This window comes from Panulirus ornatus, chromosome 67 (genome assembly GCF_036320965.1).
Source record: "Panulirus ornatus isolate Po-2019 chromosome 67, ASM3632096v1, whole genome shotgun sequence".
NCBI classification, from domain to species: Eukaryota; Metazoa; Arthropoda; class Malacostraca; order Decapoda; family Palinuridae; genus Panulirus; species Panulirus ornatus.
In genome coordinates, this window is record NC_092290.1 from 1,674,391 (window position 1) to 1,697,249 (window position 22,859).

Sequence of the window (22,859 nt, forward strand, 5' to 3'; positions counted from 1 at the left end):
AAGTAGAGAGATTATGTATTTACACAGCAAAGTCTTCATACATAAATTTGGATGGTCTCATAGTAAAAGTTTTTCATTTTACTTTTAACCACATGATCTTGAGACAAAGTTAAGGTCAAAGTTGGTAACAAGTACAAAATTTTCTGATGCAAGAGACCAGACTACCATTTTGAAAGTATATACTAAAGGCAGGTTTCCCTCTTAACAATCCAAGCTATGTATTATAACAGAACTACATCAAAGACTATAAGCATTATCTTTTTGGGATGTTTTTGAACCAGTTATCCTCATGCTGAATAGGGCCAAGAGACTTTTTAACAGAGAGTTATCTACTTATCACCAAGCCTCAGAAAACAATAATGCCTGAATTGTGGGGACAGTTCTATGCACCTAAATTTGGAGTTCTACCAAGTTTTTGGCATATGATCAGTCATCATTTATGATTGTTCTGAATACAAACAGCTCAAGCTTGTGATTTAAGACAATAATTAGATAGAAAAATCTTGAGGAACAAACGAAAAGAAAGTCAGGGACTTAGAAACTATCTTTCAATTATCCATATAAATCACTGTTTCTATGGCATCACAATGCACAACACAAAAACAAGAAGACGTTTGGAGGGTATTCATGATGCACTCGGTTTTGGTGCTCCTTGAATGCTCAATTCAAAGGCATTTTCATAAAATGGGATCCTCCTTGAAAATACTATCCATCAATCTATATCTATGATGCCTGTTCCTTGGGAACTTCTACCAAAGGCAATACCCTCTCCACTTATATCCCTGTCCTTACATGCCTCCCTCAAATACACCAATCTTCGCTTTCTTGCCCTATTTCTCTCACACCAGTACTCTTCCACAACAGAGGCGTGTTAATCCTATCAAACTTGATTTTACTATGGGTCACCATTTTGAAGATGAGTTTTCCAAGTTTTACTGCAAATGGTACAGCAAATAAAACTCTTATCCCAACATTATGCAAATCAATAACTTTACGCTGGATATAAGCTCATAGGTACCTATACCACCTTTCAGCAGGGTTGATCCATTTCTCAGTAGATCAAATTTATAACTAAACTCTACAGTACAATCAAGCATTAAGGTAATGTTGGTGGATTTTACTATACCTTGGCACGATGTTCAACATTGGCTTTGCGGTCCAGTAGGAGTGATACAACTTCATGCCGACCCTGGAAGCATGCCAAGGTAAGTGCAGTGTTGCGATTAGTCTCAATTTGAGCATTGATATCCGAACCCATGTCAAGCAGTAGCTTTACAGCTGCCCCATGTCCATTCATGGCAGCAAGCATGAGCGGGGAGATGCCAAGCTTGGAGCCTGTGCGGGAATTAATTTCCGCACCATTATCAAGGAGTAACTTGATGATGTTTACAAAGCCTCCTGATGCGGCAAGAGAAAGCGGAGTATAATCTGATACATTTCTGTGTTCCTTATTTGCACCTCGCTGCAGTAAAATTTCAACAACCTGTAGAGGGAAAAAATGGAATAATTTACCTGGCAGGGGTGAACATGGGAGTTAAGTACTTAAGTATCAATTATTACCCCAAGACCAATTTCTATGAAGAAGTCCTGGTGTTATCCATGACCTCTTTCTAAAGGCTCCAGCAGCCTAAGACTGTACTTCCAGCAGCAGGGACTTCTTTGGAGGGATAAGTCTTCAATGAGACTTTAATTCCACTTCAGGAACACACATCCTTTTTGTCAACCCCTCCTCACTCATTCTCTCCATCTGTCCAAATAATTTCAGCACCTCATTCTCTCCAGTCCAAATGATTTCAGCAAATCATGGTTCCATTTGTTGCCATGTCCACTCCCAGGTATCTAGAACAGTTCACTTCCTCAAAATTTTCTCCACTCAAACTCACACCCCAACTAACCTGCTCCTTTACTGCACCCTGATCTTTCTATTTTTTTTTTCCATATTTGCCCCCTATAAACAATCTGGCCACACAGACCTTTCCGAGTTTCCCCTCAACTGCTTCATATGCCTTGGTTCAGTCCAATGACAGCATGTTGACCCCTGTATATCACATCGCTCCAAGGCACTCTTTCCCCAGCAAGCCTTTCACTCCTGCTTGTTCAGGACCCCAAGCACTCAAAATCTGTTTCACTCCTTCCTTCCTTCTCAAATTGGTCATCCTCTTCTTACCCACACTACTTCAAGTCTTGGACTTTCCACTTCTGAGGGGAAAAAGGGGGTATTTTTTTTTTGTCCAAATCATATGTAACAAAAGGGAATTATTTTCTAAAGAAACAGCAAATGATCAATTTTAAATGGTAACTACAAACCTCATATCTGCCTCCAGAGCAAGCAAGGGAGAGTGGTGTATCCTTAGTTCGCTCAGATTGAGCCTCAATGTGGGCACCTGCATTGAGCAGGGTCTCCACTACCTTGGCATGTCCTGCTGTAGCTGCTAGAATCAGGGGGGTGAAGCCCTTCTTGTCTCTGTGCTCTGTAAAGATTAGTCTCATTATTTAGGTGTTTACAACAAATTAAAAGCTTTTTACCAAATCTTCTATGCTCTTTACAACAAAAATACCATGTAATTACAGTGACAGCCATTACTGTCTTTTTGTTTAGATTTATATCAAACTACTAAAAACAGAGTGGATGACTGACTAAAGTCTTCATTCCAATCAAGTCTTACCAATGTTGGCGCCTCGATTAAGTAAAAGCTGCACCAACTCTTCATGGCCACCCGCACATGCCAATGTTAAGGCTGTATCATGATTGGAATCTGTCTCGATGTCTACATCAACTAGATGGGATGGTATTGCTGCTGGATAATGGCATACTCCTCCAGGTGCAATGCCCGCAGACCCATTGTATGGGACACTCCCATCACCACTCATATATGGAACTCCCACTGACACCGGTACACCTCCTACTCCTAGCTGACCACCACTCACCTTAAAAACATGAGAAAAATCAGTCCATATGTTCACTTAAGTTCTGTTTTCACAAACATATCTGGAATCTTTCATACAGCTCTTTTTCACTTAGCAGGGATGGTGGTACTGGGTCTGCCAACTTATCAATTATTTAATAATTCACAAAATATGTAAATTAACAAAAACTTAAAATGCATGAACAGAGATGATTCTGTGGCATAGATAAAATGATATATACATATATATATTTCTTTTTCTTTTCTTTCAAACTATTCGCCATTTCCCAAGTTAGCTGTCTCCCGCGTTAGCGAGGTAGTGCAAGGAAACAGACGAAAGAATGGCCCAACCCACCCACATACACATGCATATACATAAACACCCACGCATGCACATATACATACCTATACCTATTTTAACTTTCTAAAAGGGGAAACAGAAGAAGGAGTCATGCGGGGAGTGCTCATCCTCCTCGAAGGCTCAGATTGGGGTGTCTAAATGTGTGTGGATGTAACCAAGATGAGAAAAAAGGAGAGATAGGTAGTATGTTTGAGGAAAGGAACCCGGATGTTTTGGCTCAGAGTGAAACTAAGCTCAAGGGTAAAGGGGAAGAGTGGTTTGGGAATGTCTTGGGAGTAAAGTCAGGGGTTAGTGAGAGGACAAGAGCAAGGGTAGGAGTAGCAGTACTCCTGAAACAGGAGTGGTGGATGTGATAGAGTGTAAGAAAATAAACTCTAGATTGATATGGGTAAAACTGAAAGTTGATGGAGAGAAATGGGTGATTATTGGTGCATATGCACCTGGGCATGAGAAGAAAGATCATGAGAGGCAAGTGTTTTGGGAGCAGCTGAGTGAGTGTGTTAGTAGTTTTGATGCACGAGACCGGGTTAAAGTGATGGGTGATTTGAATGCAAAGGTGAGTAACATGGCAGTTGAGGGAATAATTGGTGTACATGGGGTGTTCAGTGTTGTAAATGGAAATGGTGAAGAGCTTGTAGATTTATGTGCTGAAAAAGGACTGGTGATTGGGAATACCTGGTTTAAAAAGAGAGATATACATAAGTATACATATGTAAGTAGGAGAGATGACCAGAGAGCGTTATTGGATTAAGTGTTAATTGATAGGCACGTGAAAGAGAGACATTTGGATGTTAATGTGCTGAGAGGTGCAACTGAAGGGATGTCTGATCATTATCTTGTGGAGGCGAAGGTGAAGATATGTAGAGGTTTTCAGAAAAGAAGAGAGAATGTTGGGGTGAAAAGAGTGGTAAGAGTAAGTGAGCTTGGGAAGGAGACTTGTGTGAGGAAGTTCCAGGAGAGACTGAATACAGAATGGAAAAAAGTGAGAATAAAGGACGTAAGGGGAGTGGGGCAGGAATGGGATGTATTTAGGGAAGCAGTGATGGCTTGCGCAAAAGATGCTTGTGGCATGAGAAGCATGGGAGGTGGGCAGATTAGAAAGGGTAGTGAGTGATGGGATGAAGAAGTAAGATTATTAGTGAAAGAGAAGAGAGAGGCATTTGGACGATTTTTGCAGGGAAATAATGCAAATGACTGGGAGATGTATAAAAGAAAGAGGCAGGAGATCAAGAGAAAGGTGCAAGAGGTGAAAAAGAGGGCAAATGAGAGTTGGGGTGAGAGAGTATCATTAAATTTTAGGGAGAATAAAAAGATGTTTTGGAAGGAGGTAAATAAAGTGCATAAGACAAGGGAACAAATGGGAACTTCAGTGAAGGGGGCTAATGGGGAGGTGATAAGTAGTGGTGATGTGAGAAGGAGATGGAGTGAGTACTTTGAAGGTTTGTTGAATGTGTTTGATGATAGAGTGGCAGATATACGGTGTTTTGGTCGAGGTGGTGTGCAAAGTGAGAGGGTTAGGGAAAATGATTTGGTAAACAGAGAAGAGGTAGTAAAAGCTTTGCGGAAAATGAAAGCCGGCAAGGCAGCAGGTTTGGATGGTATTGCAGTGGAATTTATTAAAAAAAGGGGGTGACTGTATTACTGACTGGTTGGTAAGGTTATTTAATGTATGTATGACTCATGGTGAGGTGCCTGAGGATTGGCGGAATGCGTGCATAGTGCCATTGTACAAAGGCAAAGGGGATAAGAGTGAGTGCTCAAATTACAGAGGTGTAAGTTTGTTGAGTATTCCTGGTAAATTATATGGGAGGGTATTGATTGAGAGGGTGAAGGCATGTACAGAGCATCAGATTGGGGAAGAGCAGTGTGGTTTCAGAAGTGGTAGAGGATGTGTGGATCAGGTGTTTGCTTTGAAGAATGTATGTGAGAAATACTTAGAAAAGCAAACGGATTTGTATGTAGCATTTATGGATCTGGAGAAGGCATATGATAGAGTTGATAGAGATGCTCTGTGGAAGGTATTAAGAATATATGGTGTGGGAGGCAAGTTGTTAGAAGCAGTGAAAAGTTTTTATTGAGGATGTAAGGCATGTGTACGTGTAGGAAGAGAGGAAAGTGATTGGTTCTCAGTGAATGTAGGTTTGCGGCAGGGTTGTGTGATGTCTCGATGGTTGTTTAATTTGTTTATGGATGGGGTTGTCAGGGAGGTGAATGCAAGAGTTTTGGAAAGAGGGGCAAGTATGAAGTCTGTTGGGGATGAGAGTTTGGGAAGTGAGTCAGTTGTTGTTCGCTGATGATACAGTGCTGGTGGCTGATTCATGTGAGAAACTGCAGAAGCTGGTGACTGAGTTTGGTAAAGTGTGTGAAAGAAGAAAGTTAAGAGTAAATGTGAGTAAGAGCAAGGTAATTAGGTACAGTAGGGTTGAGGGTCAAGTCAATTGGGAGGTAAGTTTGAATGGAGAAAAACTGGAGGAAGTAAAGTATTTTAGATATCTGGGAGTGGATCTGGCAGCGGATGGAACCAAGGAAGCGGAAGTGGATCATAGGGTGGGGGAGGGGGCGAAAATCCTGGGAGCCTTGAAGAATGTGTGGAAGTCGAGAACATTATCTCGGAAAGCAAAAATGGGTATGTTTGAAGGAATAGTGGTTCCAACAATGTTGTATGGTTGCAAGGCGTGGGCTATGGATAGAGTTGTGCACAGGAGGATGGATGTGCTGGAAATGAGATGTTTGAGGACAATGTGTGGTGTGAGGTGGTTTGATCGAGTAAGTAATGTAAGGGTAAGAGAGATGTGTGGAAATAAAAAGAGTGTGGTTGAGAGAGCAGAAGAGGGTGTTTTGAAATGGTTTGGGCACATGGAGAGAATGAGTGAGGAAAGATTGACCAAGAGGATATATGTGTCGGAGGTGGAGGGAACGAGGAGAAGTGGGAGACCAAATTGGAGGTGGAAAGATGGAGTGAAAAAGATTTTGTGTGATCGGGGCCTGAACATGCAGGAGGGTGAAAGGAGGGCAAGGAATAGAGTGAACTGGATCGATGTGGTATACCGGGGTTGATGTGCTGTCAGTGGATTGAATCAGGGCATGTGAAGCGTCTGGGGTAAACCATGGAAAGCTGTGTAGGTATGTATATTTGCATGTGTGGACGTATGTATATACATGTGTACGGGGGTGGGTTGGACCATTTCTTTCATCTGTTTCCTTGCGCTACCTCGCAAACGCAGGAGACAGCGAAAAAAAAAAAAAAAAAAAAAATATATATATATATATATATATATATATATATATATATATATATATATACACACACACAGGCATATACATATATACACATGTACATATTCAAACTTACTGCCTTCATCCATTCCTATCACTATCCTGCCACACACGAAACTATCCCCCTCCCTCCACGCACGCGAGGTAGCACTAGGAAAAGACAACAAAGGCCACGTTCGTTCACACTCAGTTTCTAGCTGTCATGTGTAATGCACTGAAACCAAAGCTCCCTTTCCACATACAGGCCCCACAAAACTTTCCATGGTTTACCCTAGATGCTTCACATGCCCTGGTTCAATCCAGTGACAGCACGTCGACCCTGGTATACCACATCGTTCCAATTCACTCTATTCCCTGCACACCTTACCCATTCCTGTATGTTCAGGCCCTGATCGTTCAAAATCTTTTTCACTCCATCATTCCACCTCCAATTTGGTCTCCCACTTCTCATTCCCTCTACCTCTAACACATATATCCTCATTGTCAATCTTTCGTCACTCATTCTTTCCATGTGACAAAACCATTTTTCTCATTCACTCTTTCCATGTGACCAAACCGTTTCAACACACCCTCTTCTGCTCTCTCAACCACACTCTTTTTATTACCACACATCTCTCTTGTACTTTCATTATTTACTCAATCAAACCACCTCACACCACATATTGTCCTCAAACATTTCATTTCCAACACATCCACCCTCCTCCACACAACCCTATCTACAGCCTATGCTTTGCAACCATATAACATTGTTGGAACCACTATTCCTTCAAACATACCCATTTTTGCTCTCCGAGATAACGTTCTCGCCTTCCACACATTCTTCAATGCTCTCAGAACCTTTGCCCCCTCCCCCATGCTGTGACTCACTTATGCTTCCATAGTTCCATCCGCTGCTAAATCCATTCCCAGCTATCTAAAACACTTCACTTCCTCCACACACAGATATACATAAAAACAAAAATCTTACTTGTGCTGCAGGGGCAGTGATCATGTCAGGTAACTGGTCATTCAATATCTTGGCTGGAGCTGCTGGAGTAGCAACCATTAACCCTGACTCATTAACATGCAGACCCTGGCCAAAAGTTGTTACAGGTCCGTTAGTGAGAGGAAGAGTACCAGATGGTGCTGCCATGGTTGCAGGAAAGTGAGCCATCGTGTGGGCATTGGCGTATACCACACCCTGGGTTGCTGGATCCAGAGGTAAGCCTGCAGCAACAGACTGGTGGTGTGAAGTAACATCCTGTACAGTAGTTCCATCTGCACTAACAGGAAGGCTGAAATGACCATCTCGCTCCTGTTTGTTTGCAGTGCCCCGAACCTGTTTCTTACTCTTCTTGTTGGATGGTTGACTGAGTGAGGAAGGGTGGGCAACCTGTTGCCCAGCAGGAAGTGTTCCTGGACTGGTATGAAGAAGTGGTCCTAGAGGTGACCCCCGCTGCTGACTTCCAGTCTCCCCTCCATTTACTCCAAGTTGTGGTGAATGCAGCAAAAATTTCTTCACTTGAGACTTACTAGACTGTGGAGCCCCTGTCCCTACAGGGCCACCTGCACTAGTATTGTTAGTAATACTACTGCTGCTAGCTGTAACTCCTGAGGAACCTATTACTTGTAGCTGCTGTGCTGCTACTGCTGCTGCAGCAGCACCTTGGCTGGTGACTGGTTGGCTGGCCACTGCCTGTCCCATCCCCAAGGCAGACAAATGGCCATACTGCAGAGGCACAGAGCCTGTGCCTACTTGGAAGGGTGCAAATTGTAGGTGAGGAGAGGATACAAGAGTGGTGGGTACAAACTGCAAACCTGTACCTGGAGCTGCCCCCAACCCCGTTGACAGTTGCAGTGGAGCGCCTAATGATGTTAGAGGAACAACTTCTGCGCCGCTGTCAGCCTCTCGGCCAGCAGTATCACTCTCCAACTTACTTATACCAGTCCCACTACTAGTCACTTCTTCATTCGGTAAAAGCCCAGGGCAATCACATTCTGAGGGGACACTCCGTTTCTTATCCATTTTTCCTCTTGGTACAGTGGTGTCCGTCTTGCTCTTATTCTGACAGCTCTGATCATGAGGTGTTTCAACTAGAAGAGGTGGGGGAAGAGGAGGTGGAGGTGGTGGAAGGCATTGTGTTGCTCCACTTGCAGGATGCAATACACCTGGGGGAGGTGGAGGAGGTAAGGAAGTTACAGTACCACCTGGAACAAGCAATGACTGGGTACTTAAGCCACTAGCTGGACAACTATATGAACCATCAACTCCATGGTTTAACTGCACTGGTTGCAACTGTAGCTGTTGTACTGCCTGGCTGCGCTGAACCATCATTTGCTGCTGTGTAGTGTGCTGCTGCTGAGAAACTGGCTGCTGCTTTTGCTGTTGTTGCTGCAGTTGAAGCTTCTTTTTATCTGCTTTCTTTGATGGTATCATTTTAGGTCTTTCAGACACTGGAACATTTCCAGTTGCTGGTCCAGATGAGGAAATATTGTGTGTTGGAAGGGATGGAGGTGAGGCTGGAGTGTGATAAACAGATGAAGCAGAGTAACCAGCTGTCTCTTGAGGGCAAGTTCCCCCAGGAAACATTGAGGAAGGTACTTGGGCTCCTTCAGCAGGAAGCGAAATTGGCAACTGTGTTGCAGGGGCTGCTCCACCATACAGAGACACCACTGGGGGTAATTCTGACATGACTACACCTGGAGGTAAACTTGCCCATCCAGTACCTGGAAGGAAGCCTGTTTGAGTTTCTACAGTGTGAGTAGCAATGGGTACATGGGTATGCAAGGATGCCGGAGGGTAGACAAGAGGAGCTGCCAGGGAGGTGCTTCCAGCACTGATGCCACTGTTAGTGTTACTACCAGTACTGCTGCTTGCCAAGGTTGTGATGGATGACCCACTGTTACTACAAACAGTACCCACAACAGAACTGCTACTACATGTAACACTAGTACTTGTGTTGCTGCTACTACTGCTATTGATGCTGCTGCTGCTGCTGCTGCTGCTGCTACTGCTGCTGCTTCTGGGGGTATCATAGTTGCTGCTGTAGGGGATAACTTTTCCTTGCAATTCTCTCTCCACCCTTTGCAACTCTTCAAGAATTTGCTGTTTCTGAAGAATCTGCTCTTCACGGTTTTGGTGAGGCTGCTCAGCCTTCCTAACTAGATTGTCTACATACTGGTCAAGACGATCACATGGTCTCAACTTGGCACTGGCCTCATCCTGGTTGCCAGGTGGTGGAGATGTTGGAGAGGTTGGTGTTAATAAGACATAGTCACTGTTGTTCACATTACTAGGAGAGGTGCTTTTTGCCTGAAAAAGCAAATGGTCACAATAAAAATCTACTTAACATGCATAAAAACTCATTTAAAAAAATGTGAACCAAATATATGTATAAGCTCTTAGTTCTCATTTCCAATCTAAATTAATCAATGGTAATGAGTCAGACTATTGTAGTAAAAGATTTAAATTAAGATTTGTTTTATTGTATTACTAATAAAAAATACAAAAACAAGTTTAATTACAGTATGTGCATCATTGGTGCTGGTCTTGTCCACAGTGGTGGCAGTGGTGGGAGTAAGGCCAGGAGTGACAGAAGTGGGTAACACAGAGGTGGCAGCAGGTTTACGGTTTGTCTTGTTGCGGTTCACTTTAGTCACTGCTGCCTGAGTACCACCAGTAACTGCAGTGGATCCTCCTGGTAGACCTCCATCTCCTAATCGAGCTGTTATAACAGTATTCACAAAGGTGATGCTTACATAACCAAAGGACAGTACTGGAAATATTATTGCATTCACAGATTTAAGACGTATGAATTTATAGACTTTTTGTGGTTATAATTTGAAAACTATTGTGTGAATGCAAGAATTATGGACATGAAAATTCTTGAGATTTATTTGAAAGAAATGGGCTATAATGTCTGCAGTATATATAGATTAGGTGGTTGCAGATGTTGTAAGCAGATGCTGCTGTGCTGTTAGCTCCCGGCACGACATCACTGACATGAACCACGGTGAAAATGTACTATATTTTATACTCATTATTCACATAAGTATCATTTACACAGACAGGCCACTTTATATACAAATGAAAAAATTACCTAAGGTTCATGTTAAGTATAAACGATTTTAGAAGGAAAATTTTCTTTTACTTTAAAATCTATAATAGTGTATGCTATACTTTTGGAATGTGATGATGCAGTTACATTTTCTCTGACGGTTTTGGGGCCTAAGATGCAAGATATTTTTCCATCAATGTAATTAGGTTCATTATGTGGAATAATACTTTAGCTGGGAATCTATACGACAATGCAAAGGTATGAATCCATGACTGGCAAACTGTACATCATACAACGTAATGGGCTGACTAAGCTTTCAACACGATGTCACTAACAACAAAAATTCATGTCCATATCAATCATCCTCATGTCTGTCAAACCTGCATACCTATATGTGCATACCTTTCCTATGTTCAAATCAAATCTGAGTTCTCAATCAATTACCACTTGAAGATGGTGAAGAGAGAACTCTAAAAATACCAACATAACTGAAAAGTTAATAACTTTGGATATGAAAATAAAAAATACATGACTGAGGGGAAAACTTGAAAAGTAAATTCAAAACACACATACCAATATCATTAAATATGGGTTGATTTGCATTGAGCACTAAAGGGGCCTGAGGATCTGACCCTGGAACGACAGTGAGACCCATGGAGAGATGATGAGGGTCCCCCTCGAGCAATGGCCCACTGGTCAACTCTCCCGTCGCTCCTGTGCTGCCACCAGTCATACTGGGATGAGGTGGAGCAACTACAGGAAGAAGGTGAGAGATGGAGCTTGGGAAGTCAATGAGTAGCTGCACCACCTTGGTGTGGCCACCACGACTAGCCTCCATCAACATAGTGGAATTGTCCTGCAAGACAATCATTTGTTAGTGCTTTATTTTTTTCAAATGACTAGTTGGCACCAAGTACAAATATAAAACACTGTGTTCCTTAGTATTCAACAAAAATGTGAGATAAGAAAGCTTATTGGTATTAAATTTCTAACCTTGAGCTTGTGGTGAGGGTCTGCCCCATGAACCAATAGTAATTCCACCACAGGAACATGACCACCAGCACAGGCTAATGACAATGGCGTGTGGTCATTATTTGTGGTGGTTTTGTTCACGTCCCCACCCTTCACAATGAGGAACTGTACCGTGCACAGGTGGCCTGCTCGGCAAGCCTTCATCAAAGGAGTGCGGCCACCTTCACTCTCATGTTCCTGAAATTTGCAAAAGGAAAATAAAAATTAAATTTAGTTGCAAGCAAAAATCAAAGTAGCTTTCATGTACAAGGATAAGGAAATTTTCAGCAAACTATTCACATCCTAGCAACAAGAGTACCCTTCCCAAGTTTGGTCTTCACACCTAAAGAAACTCAAGGAACTAACAGAGAGGGTTCAAAAGAAGGCAACAAAGACAGTACCAGAACTAAGAAAGCAAAGTTACAGGGAAAGCTTTGAAGCTTTACATTCACCCAGTATGGAAGTTAGGAGAGTTAGAGGTGATCTGATAGCAACATTTAAGTTTTTAAACCAGATATGGTGGTGCACACACAGTGGAGGTCTTCAAAAGATATAAGTCTAGAACAATCGAAGAACATAAAATGAGACTAAACAGAAAACTTGTAAAAAAGATATAAAGGAATAGTTTTATAGAAGTGATGGATATATGGAATAAACTGACCTAGGATGTGGTAAATGCATAGAGCATATATTAGTCAATAAGGTCATACAAAAGCAGAGTATCTTCCAAGAGTTTAAAACTCCTTCCCTAAACAGTACAAATAGGAAACTACACAAAAAGGACACAACAGAATCAGAAAATTAAATAAAGGACTTTACACGGCTATCAGCAAGATCCATAAAAATGTTCTAACATTTGTATCAGAGATGAATGAACAACTCTGCCATAGACAAACCTAATGATATAAGCAGTTTTTCTGGGAAACACTAAACAATCTAACTATAATAATATATTCTATGCACAATGCCTTTAATAAACTTATATATGTATTTTTTTGTTACAACTCACCAAATTGGCCCCAGCTTGTAACAAGAGGTCTGCTACATCAGTATGTCCATTCTCACAAGCATAAGTAAGCGCAGTGTCCCCTGTTGATGTCTGAGCATTGACATCAGCACGAGCTTCAATTAGGTACCTGAAAGAGCAGTTTAAATTCAATATCATAACATTCCAAGCAATGATGCCTGATTAATTTCTCATGTTAAACAGGCTAAAGAAAAACCCTCTGATTAACAAAATCTAACCAAAAAGTCATAGATGATTATTCTCATTAAACCTGTCAAGTATCGGAACACATCAGTACTCTGCACACTAATCATACTGGTGCAATCCTCTGGCCAGGAAGGGTCAACAAAGCACTAGCTACTAAGGGAACACAGCTGGTCACTGTCATGTCAAATGCCCATGACCAGGAATTCTCATCTCTGGGATCACAACCCTAAGTGGGATTGCTAAGTATTTTTCTTAGGGTCTTGAAGCTGAAGCCATCAAGATTTCATGGACGCTAAAATATCAATTCTAATAATAAAGAAAGCAACTCTCAGACATCAATGTATATTGTGCAGGTGCTATTAGGTCTAAGTTGTTTTGCTCTGTTTACTATATTCAGTAACTCTAGTGCCCTAAGTTACCCTAGCTTTTATGACTGATAAATAATCACAATCATGGTATTTCACTCTTTGGTGCGATCACTATAACCTTTGGAAACAATTTGCCACAAGAAAAAAAGTTGAGAGCACTGCCCTAGACAAAGATGAACTTTCACATCCTGCTGGAGGCACATTATAAATGACTAACTCTTTTAATTGTGGAAATCTCACACATTGCTTATCCTTAACAATTAATAATATGTTATTAACTTATCTATAACTGTGTCCCTATCTTTATAGGAAAAACCAGGAGGATCCAGCCACATAGTTCACTCATACATCCTCAATTCATGTCCAGGGTGAGGTGAAAAACAAGTTAATATAAGCACCCTCAACTTTTCCACTTTGTACACCAATTTGATTTGGGAATGAAATTTCCATTCACACAACACACAAAAGTTAAAATTCCTTTGGCATCTATATCTTAAAATTTGATAACCCTAATCAAATAATCCCATTTGCAGTCTCTTTTCCATGCACAATTAACTAAAATATGTCTTTTTGGTCAACCATTCAACTACATATTGCTAACTTTCAACTACAAAATATGTCATTAACAGTTGAAACATGATATTAAGATCACAACTTCAACTGAAAATCAATCAGTAATCTTTTAGTATAAAAATATTACAAGTATAATTCCATCTAAGTATCGATTCCCATGCCGCTTCAACAGGGTGAACCAGGAATATAGAGCATCAAAACATTACATACAACCTCAACCAGTGCCCAGTATGTTAAAGCAAAACATAGATTTCCACATTTAGGAAAATGCTTCTTAATTTTTCACTTAAAACAAGAGGCAGATTCATCAATCAAGACCAGAGATCCTAATCATAACACTTCCATATACAATATACTTCCATTGCATCTGATCCCCATTCATTCTTCTAATATCATCTTAAAAACCCCTAAGGCTGATCAATTCTCTCCTCTATCCAACCCTTCCATGGTCTACCTCTTATTGTACATTCTACTGGACAACATCTTCTTCACCAGCTTTATCATTTGGCATACAGACCTACAAGAAAACATCATTCTAAAAGACTTTCATCCATGTGCCCTTCAATGAATTCTTCAAACCACTTTAATTTAGATTCTCCATATTCAAAAGCCACCAAAAATTACCCCAACTCACTCATATTTCGCATGTCATACAATTCTCCATACCATCACTCATACCCCTCCTTTCTCACATGCACTTACATTACGAAAACATTATAAGAGCATTCTTGTTTTTCACGCACACCACATAAAAGTCAGAAAGACTAAAAATGCCTTCCTGTTTGTTTTGTAAAATGCCTTTCCTTAATCCATAATAGCTGTATACATCTGGATGGTAGTAGTAAGTACGCAGCCATTGAAAAGGAGGGTATACTACTAGTACTATCCATCTGGGTACCAGGAGGGTCAGTAACGGCTGTGTACAGAGCCAGCACTTAAGTGGCTGTCAAGTTGCACTCCTCTGACACCATGTCTCACCCACACATGGGCTGCACACATTCTGTTCACAAACATACAATCTCTCCTTGTCACACATAACACTTGATAACACTTAACCCACACAACTCATTCTCCGTATCTCTAGATTTCCTATGGCAAGTGATATTAACCCTGCCTTTTAGCAAAATGTTTGGAGCGATAGATAGATGTAGGTAGGAACACTAGGTAGTAACATAAGTAAAAGTAGTAGATAGGAATAGTAGGCAGTAACATAAGTAAAAGCAGTAGGTAAGAGCTGTAGGCAATAGAAGTAGACACATTTGGTTGAAGTAGTCACTAGGAACATTAGGTAGGAGCCTCTGGAAGCACTGGGCTAGAGTTGCCCTCTGCCAGTGGCTTGTTAAGGGTGGGGCACTAAATGCTAAGAAGCAGCAATGGAGTTCACTCCTTTGCTGTGGCCAACCCCTAAGGAAGTTCATAGAGGGAACTGGTGTCAGAGATACGGATAGACATCTATTTTTTTCTTAAACTTTTATCAAAGCTTTTCCCTTCCTAAACACACCTTGTTCCTCACTTATGGAGGTTTCATTACTCCTTTTACAATATCAATTACTATCCAATCATAAAGCATGCTGATGAAGAATCTTTGGAGACTTATGCCTGTAATTCTTATACTAACTTTTACTCCATTTCTTTTATACAACAAGACTTATTATTGCCAGTGGGCAATCATCAGGCACCTCATCACTCTCATCCTTCCAAACACACTTCCTAGATCCACTTCAAAACAGTTTCACCACTACTCATGATCTTGTGAACGACTCTGTCTGTTTCTATCTTTTCCATTCCAGAGAAAATATGGCAATGTAACTCATTACTTACTCAACCAAGTCTCTATGGCCTTCTTGTGCTGCCTCCATGAGTGGTGTTGAGGCCCCAAGCTCTAGGCCAGCTCCAGCCTTGATGAGGAGGTCAGCAACATCTCTGAAGCCACCGCAACATGCCAACGTCAATGCAGTCTCTTGTGTCTCTTCCGTTTGTGCATTGATTTCAGCATCTAAAAGCAGCATAAATCAAACATTCTTCTATTGATTCAGTGACTTTACATTTTCTCAATAAATACTCCATTCACTAAAACTCTTAAACTATACACTGAAGAAATGCATATGTGACTCATCAGTATATATAACATGGTTTTAGAATACATCACACAAAAAGTGCTTCAGTTCATACTATCATTAGATAGTTATTTTTATATCTATTTATCTATTATACTCTGTCGCTGTCTCACACATTAGCGAGGTAGTACAAGGAAACAGATGAAAGAATGGCCCAACCTACCCACATACAAATGTATATACATACATGTCCACACAAGCACATATACATACCTATATACATTTCAACGTATTCATATATATACATACACAGACAAATGAGAGTTGGGGTGAGAGAGTATCATTAAATTTCAGGGAATAAAAAGATGTTCTGGAAGGAGGTAAATAAAGTGCGTAAGACAAGGGAGCAAATGGGAACTTCAGTGAAGGGCGCAAATGGGGAGGTGATAACAAGTAGTGGTGATGTGAGAAGGAGATGGAGTGAGTATTTTGAAGGTTTGTTGAATGTGTTTGATGATAGAGCGGCAGATATAGGGTGTTTTGGTCTAGGTGGTGTGCAAAGTGAGAGGGTTAGGGAAAATGATTTGGTAAACAGAGAAGAGGTAGTGAAAGCTTTGCAGAAGATGAAAGCCAGCAAGGCAGCAGGTTTGGATGGTATTGCAGTGGAATTTATTAAAAAAGGGGGTGACTGTATTATTGACTGGTTGGTAAGGTTATTTAATGTATGTATGACTCATGGTGAGGTGCCTGAGGATTGGCGGAATGCGTGCATAGTGCCATTGTACAAAGGCAAAGGGGATAAGAGTGAGTGCTCAAATTACAGAGGTATAAGTTTGTTGAGTATTCCTGGTAAATTATATGGGAGGGTATTGATTGAGAGGGTGAAGGCATGTACAGAGCATCAGATTGGGGAAGAGCAGTGTGGTTTCAGAAGTGGTAGAGGATGTGTGGATCAGGTGTTTGCTTTGAAGAATGTAAGTGAGAAATACTTAGAAAAGCAAATGGATTTGTATGTAGCATTTATGGATCTGGAGGAGGCATATGATAGAGTTGATAGAGATGCTCTGTGGAAGGTATTAAGAATATATGGTGTGGGAGGGAAGTTGTTAGAAGCAGTGAAAAGTTTTTATCGAGGATGTAAGGCATGTGTACATGTAGGAAGAGAGGAAAGTGACTGGTTCTCAGTGAATGTAGGTTTGCAGCAGGGGTGTGTGATGTGTCCATGGTTGTTTAATTTGTTTATGGATGGGGTTGTTAGGGAGGTGAATGCAAGAGTTTTGGAAAGAGGGGCAAGTATGAAGTCTGTTGGGGATGAGAGAGTTTGGGAAGTGAGTCAGTTGTTGTTCGATGATGATACAGCGCTGGTAGCTGATTCATGTGAGAAACTGCAGAAGCTGGTGACTGAGTTTGGTAAAGTGTGTGAAAGAAGAAAGTTAAGAGTAAATGTGAATAAGAGCAAGGTTATTAGGTACAGTAGGGTTGAGGGTCAAGTCAATTGGGAGGTAAGTTTGAATGGAGAAAAACTGGAGGAAGTAAAGTGTTTTAGATATCTGGGAGTGGATCTGGCAGCGGGTGGAACCATGGAAGCGGAAGTGGATCATAGGGTGGGGGAGGGGGCGAATATTCTGGGAGCCTTGAAGAATGTGTGGAAGTCGAGAACATTATCTCGGAAAGCAAAAATGGGTATGTTTGAAGGAAAAGGGGTTCCAACAATGTTGTATGGTTGCGAGGCGTGGGCTATGGATAGAGTTGTGCACAGGAGGATGGATGTGCTGGGAATGAGATGTTTGAGGACAATGTGTGGTGTGAGGTGGTTTGATCGAGTAAGTAACGTAAGGGTAAGAGAGATGTGTGGAAATAAAAAGAGCGTGGTTGAGAGAGCAGAAGAGGGTGTTTTGAAATGGTTTGGGCACATGGAGAGAATGAGTGAGGAAAGATTGACCAAGAGGATATATGTGTCGGAGGTGGAGGGAACGAGGAGAAGTGGGAGACCAAATTGGAGGTGGAAAGATGGAGTGAAAAAGATTTTGTGTGATCGGGGCCTGAACATGCAGGAGGGTGAAAGGAGGGCAAGGAATAGAGTGAATTGGAATGATGTGGTATACCAGAATGGACGAGATGTCAGTGGATTGAATCAGGGCATGTGAAGCGTCTGGGGTAAACCATGGAAAGCTGTGTAGGTATGTATATTTGCGTGTGTGGACGTATGTATATACATGTGTATGGGGGTGGGTTGGGCCATTTCTTTCATCTGTTTCCTTGTGCTACCTCGCAAACGCGGGAGACAGAAAAAAAAAAACATACACAGACATATACATATATACACATGTACATAATTCATACTTGCTGCCCTTATTCATCCGTCGCCACCCCGCCACACATGAAATGACAACCCCCTCCCCAACACGCATGCGAGGTAGCGCTAAGAAAAGACAACAAAGGCCATATTCGTTCGCACTCATTCTCTAGCTGTCATGTATAATGCACCAAAACCACAGCTCCCTTTCCACATCCATGCCCCACAAAACTTTCCATGGTTTACCCCAGACGCTTTACATGCCCTGGTTCAATCCACTGACAGCTCGTCCATTCCGGTATACCACATCATTCCAATTCACTCTATTCCTTGCAAGCCTTTCACCCTCCAGCATGTTCAGGCCCCAATCGTTCAAAATCTTTTTCATTCCATCCTTCCAACTCTAATTTGGTCTCCCACTTCTCCTCATTCCCTCCACCTCTGACACATATACCCTCTTTGTCAATCTTTCCTCACTCATTCTCTCCATGTGACTATAATTATTAGTAATAAAAATGTATTCACAGAAGTTAGTAATTACTCATACAACACTACTTTTGCCCTAAATTACCATCTAACAAGGCAATGAATATAGAAAAGTATCTGTTGTACATATTCAGCAAAGAAATAAAACGAATGCAATACGGATGAATGTTATTCCACACGTGAGCCTTGGTTTCGGTGCATTACACATGATGGCTACAAAGTGGATGTGAGCAAAAGAGGCCATTTCTTTGTTCTTGTCAATACCTCATTAACAATGGAAATGGTGAACATGTATAAGAAAAAAATTATTAGATACTCGTTTCAGCTTAATTGATGTATATCTGTTCATTTTGTATTACGATTTTAATGCCACAAATCATTCTTGAATATCCCAAGCAATAATCTAGTGTGAGATGTCACCATTTTAAAGCATAATAAAATTCTAGCCATACAAAGTCTAAAAATTTGAATGAAATACTTTTAACATTTATTCATTAATTTCACAATACAGCATTCCACCTTGAAAAAACAGAAGCACAAATAAAGCAAGTGTGTTATTTCCCAGATAACTCTTCCTGACTATGAATTTCTGGAAAGTACATCATTTGTCACAGAATGTACATCATAGGAAAAGTATATTATTTATCTATTTATTTATTTTGCTTTGTTGCTGTCTCCCTCGTTAGCGAGGTAGAGCAAGGAAACAGACAAAAGAAATGGCCCAACCCACCCACATACACATGTATATACATACACGTCCACACATGCAAATATACATACCTATACATCCCAACGCATACATATATATATATATATATATCTTTCTTTCTTTCAAACCATTCGCCATTTCCCGCGTTAGCGAGGTAGCGCCAAGAACAGAGGACTGGGCCTTTTTTGGAATATCCTCACCTGGCCCCCTCTGTTCCTTCCCTTGTAAAAACAAAAAAAAAAAAAAAAAAAAAAACGAGAGGGGAGGATTTCCAGCCCCCCGCTCCCTCCCCTTTTAGTCGCCTTCTACGACACGCAGGGAATACGTGGGAAGTATTCTTAATCCCCTATCCCCAGGGATAATATATATATATATATATATATATATATATATATATATATATATATATATATATATATATATATATACACACACACAGACATATACATACATACACATGTACATAATTCATAGTCTGCCCTTATCCATTCCCATCACCACCCAGCCACACATGAAATAACAACCCCCTTCCCCTCATGTGCGCGAGGTAGTGCTAGGAAAAGACAACAAGGGCCACATTCATTCACACTCAGTCTCTAGCTGTCATGTATAATGCACCGAAACCACAGCTCCCTTTCCACATCCAGGCCCCACACAACTTTCCATGGTTTACCCCAGACGCTTCACATGCTCTGGTTCAATCCATTGACAGCACGTCGACCCCGGTATACCACATCGTTCCAATTCACTCTATTCCTTGCACGCCTTTCACCCTCCTGCATGTTCAGGCCCCGATCACTCAAAATCTTTTTCACTCCATCTTTCCACCTCCAATTTGGTCTCCCACTTCTCCTCGTTCCCTCCATCTCTGACAAATACATCCTCTTGGTCAATCTTTCCTCACTCATTCTCTCCATGTGACTAAACCATTTCAAAACACCCTCTTCTGCTCTCTCAACCACACTCTTTTTATTACCACGTATCTCTCTTACCCTATTATTACTTACTTGATCAAACCATCTCACACCACATATTGTCCTCAAACACATCATTTCCAGCACATCCACCCTCCTCTGCACAACTCTATCCATAGCCCACACTTCGCAACCATATAACATTGTTGGAACCACTAATCCTTCAAACATACCCATTTTTGCTTTCCAAGATAATGTTCTCTACTTCCACACACTTTTTCAACGCTCATAGAACTTTCGCCCCCTCCCCACCCTATGATTCACTTCCGCTTCCATGGTTCCATCTGCTGCCAAATCCACTCCCAGATATCTAAAACACTTCACTTCCTCCAGTATATATATGTTGAAAATGATAAACAGATGATATTTCACCTCAGATGCTGTGGAAAAGTCTCCTCCTGCCAACAACCCAATTAACAGATAATGACTGGGGATAACCTTATACATTTAAGATTATAAACAGCTTTCAGGAGAAAAAAGTGAATAATAAGCCAAATTAGTACTAACTCGCAAAATATACCATCTCAGTAAATCTAAAAAATGTTAGTCTAAGTGCAGTAAGACAAATACCATGAGCTAACAGCAGTGTGACCATTTCTTCATGTCCTTCCCTGGCAGCCTCCATGAGGGGTGTATATCCCTCATCATTGACCTCCTCGATGTTCGCTCCACGTTCTAGAAGGAGGAGTGCGAGGTCAGTGTGGCCACCACATGCAGCCAGGGTCAAGGGGGACTCAAAGCTGTCAGCAGGCATGTTCACCTAAGGGTAGGGAAGGACTGTAAATAAGCATGTCCACCTAAGTGCAGGCAGGAATGTAAATCAACAAATCTTGAAAACTGTATCTTCCTGTAAATATTTGCCCATGCCTATTTTCATAATCTATTTAAAACCTAACAGCCTTTCCCACTTTAATGAATAGTGCCAAGAATAATGAGATAATGTCAAGAAGAAATGAACAACAGTTTCATCTGCAAACACTCAGTCTATTGCTGTTATTAAAAATGAAGTCCCAGTTATCATAACCCCATTTTCTACACCTTAAAAAAGTCTTGACACTACAATTTAGTCAATGTATTTCAACAATAATTCAAGAAATCATAACACTACACACCATATCCAATATCACATATACAAAAGGAAAAGATGATCTATTGACTGAATTGAATTTCAATTGAATTTCTTCTCATTCTTGTTGCCATTTCCCACCAAACTGAGGTAGCACTGGGAACAGACAAATGATAGCCTCTATTGTTCACATCATCCTCTGATATGTGCACCCATCAGTTGATGACTGAAACAGTTTAAGATTTTATATCTCTCCTTAGGGATTGGGGGAGAATAGTAACAGATATGTATTTCTGAAAGTTATAGGTGAATATAAGGGGTGGGAATAAGAGGATTAATATCCTCCCCTTTCCTTATCAATTTTCTAAAAGGGACAAACACAGGCTTGGTTGTCTGTTCTTGATGCCACCTCACAACACCAGGAAAGGTATGTATGGAAAAAATATTACTATAATAAAACTTACCTGAGCACCAGAATCGAGCAAAAGGCGTGCAACTTCCACATGACCATCCATGCTAGCTTCCATGAGGGCAGTGTGCATCTCATCAGTCTTATGCTCTTGATCAGCTCCAGCATCCAGCAGAAACTTTACCATTTCCAAGTGGCCCTTGTAACATGCCAGAGTCAGGGCAGACTCTTTAAACTCATTACTATGGGTGTTAATTCCAGCACCTTTCTCCAACAGTATCTGAAATATGGAAATACCATGTAGCTACATCTTTATAATCACAGAGAAACTAAGTGCATGCAACCTCAGGCATGAGCAGAGTGGCTTCCCCAACCACCTTCAACATTCTTTTTACATTGGATTTTACCTGTAATGGTTGCATGTGCAGCATGTAATGATACACAAGAGGTTAAATATACCCTTAAGAGAGTGGAGGATGTAGGACCAGGGGAAAATCTCGATGCAAAGGGTGACAAAAAGAGGGGCAGGGGGCACTTGAAAGTGTGACAGGAAAGTATGGATGTCCTAAGTGTAAAGGACACTCTACCTTCCTCTTGACCTTGGCATCATCTACAAATATATACAAGATGGAGTCTAGTTCCTCAAACAAGTCATCAATACCGATCACAAGAAGCAACGGCTCCAGAGCCAAGTACCAGGCACAACACTGGTAACCTTAATGGATTTCTAGAGGGATCATACTGACATGACTACCTTTTTTTCTAAAAACATTAAATGAATCTGCCCTTTATTCACAATGCCCAAAGATCAATCTTCATTATCAACCACATGTGGCACAGTGTCAAATGCCCTGTGGCAGTCCCAATACATCAAGTCCACCCATCCTTCTCTTCTGCATGTAGACATGCCAAGGAAGTTGCCAGAGGCATGACAATGAACCTCTATACATAGCTGCTATTACTTTATCCCCTTCTTTACCAAAACTCCTGGCTGCCAAATGATATATTTACAGAAAAATATATCACACACTACAAAAATCCAGTCAAATATGTCATCTGTTTGTTGACATGATGATGTTACTAAATGCAGGATGAATAACTCCAAAGAGTTGCAAAT

The 22,859-nt window shown here is 41.1% G+C and overlaps 1 protein-coding gene across 2 annotated transcripts in view; it reads right to left on the reverse strand.

Moving 5' to 3' along the window:
* The window catches only part of mask (multiple ankyrin repeats single KH domain), a 56,691-nt gene that overhangs the window by 11,828 nt on the left and 22,004 nt on the right, over window positions 1-22,859 (reverse strand). For both annotated transcript variants that reach the window (XM_071658844.1, XM_071658845.1), the window contains 11 exons: window positions 21,798-22,022; window positions 20,838-21,027; window positions 15,567-15,741; window positions 12,601-12,727; window positions 11,574-11,789; window positions 11,154-11,436; window positions 10,048-10,247; window positions 7,511-9,835; window positions 2,667-2,928; window positions 2,308-2,471; window positions 1,127-1,483 (listed from right to left, as the gene is read on the reverse strand). In XM_071658844.1, coding sequence (XP_071514945.1) covers window positions 1,127-1,483; window positions 2,308-2,471; window positions 2,667-2,928; window positions 7,511-9,835; window positions 10,048-10,247; window positions 11,154-11,436; window positions 11,574-11,789; window positions 12,601-12,727; window positions 15,567-15,741; window positions 20,838-21,027; window positions 21,798-22,022 — 4,524 coding nt within the window. The remainder of the gene's footprint in view (window positions 1-1,126; window positions 1,484-2,307; window positions 2,472-2,666; window positions 2,929-7,510; window positions 9,836-10,047; window positions 10,248-11,153; window positions 11,437-11,573; window positions 11,790-12,600; window positions 12,728-15,566; window positions 15,742-20,837; window positions 21,028-21,797; window positions 22,023-22,859) is intronic.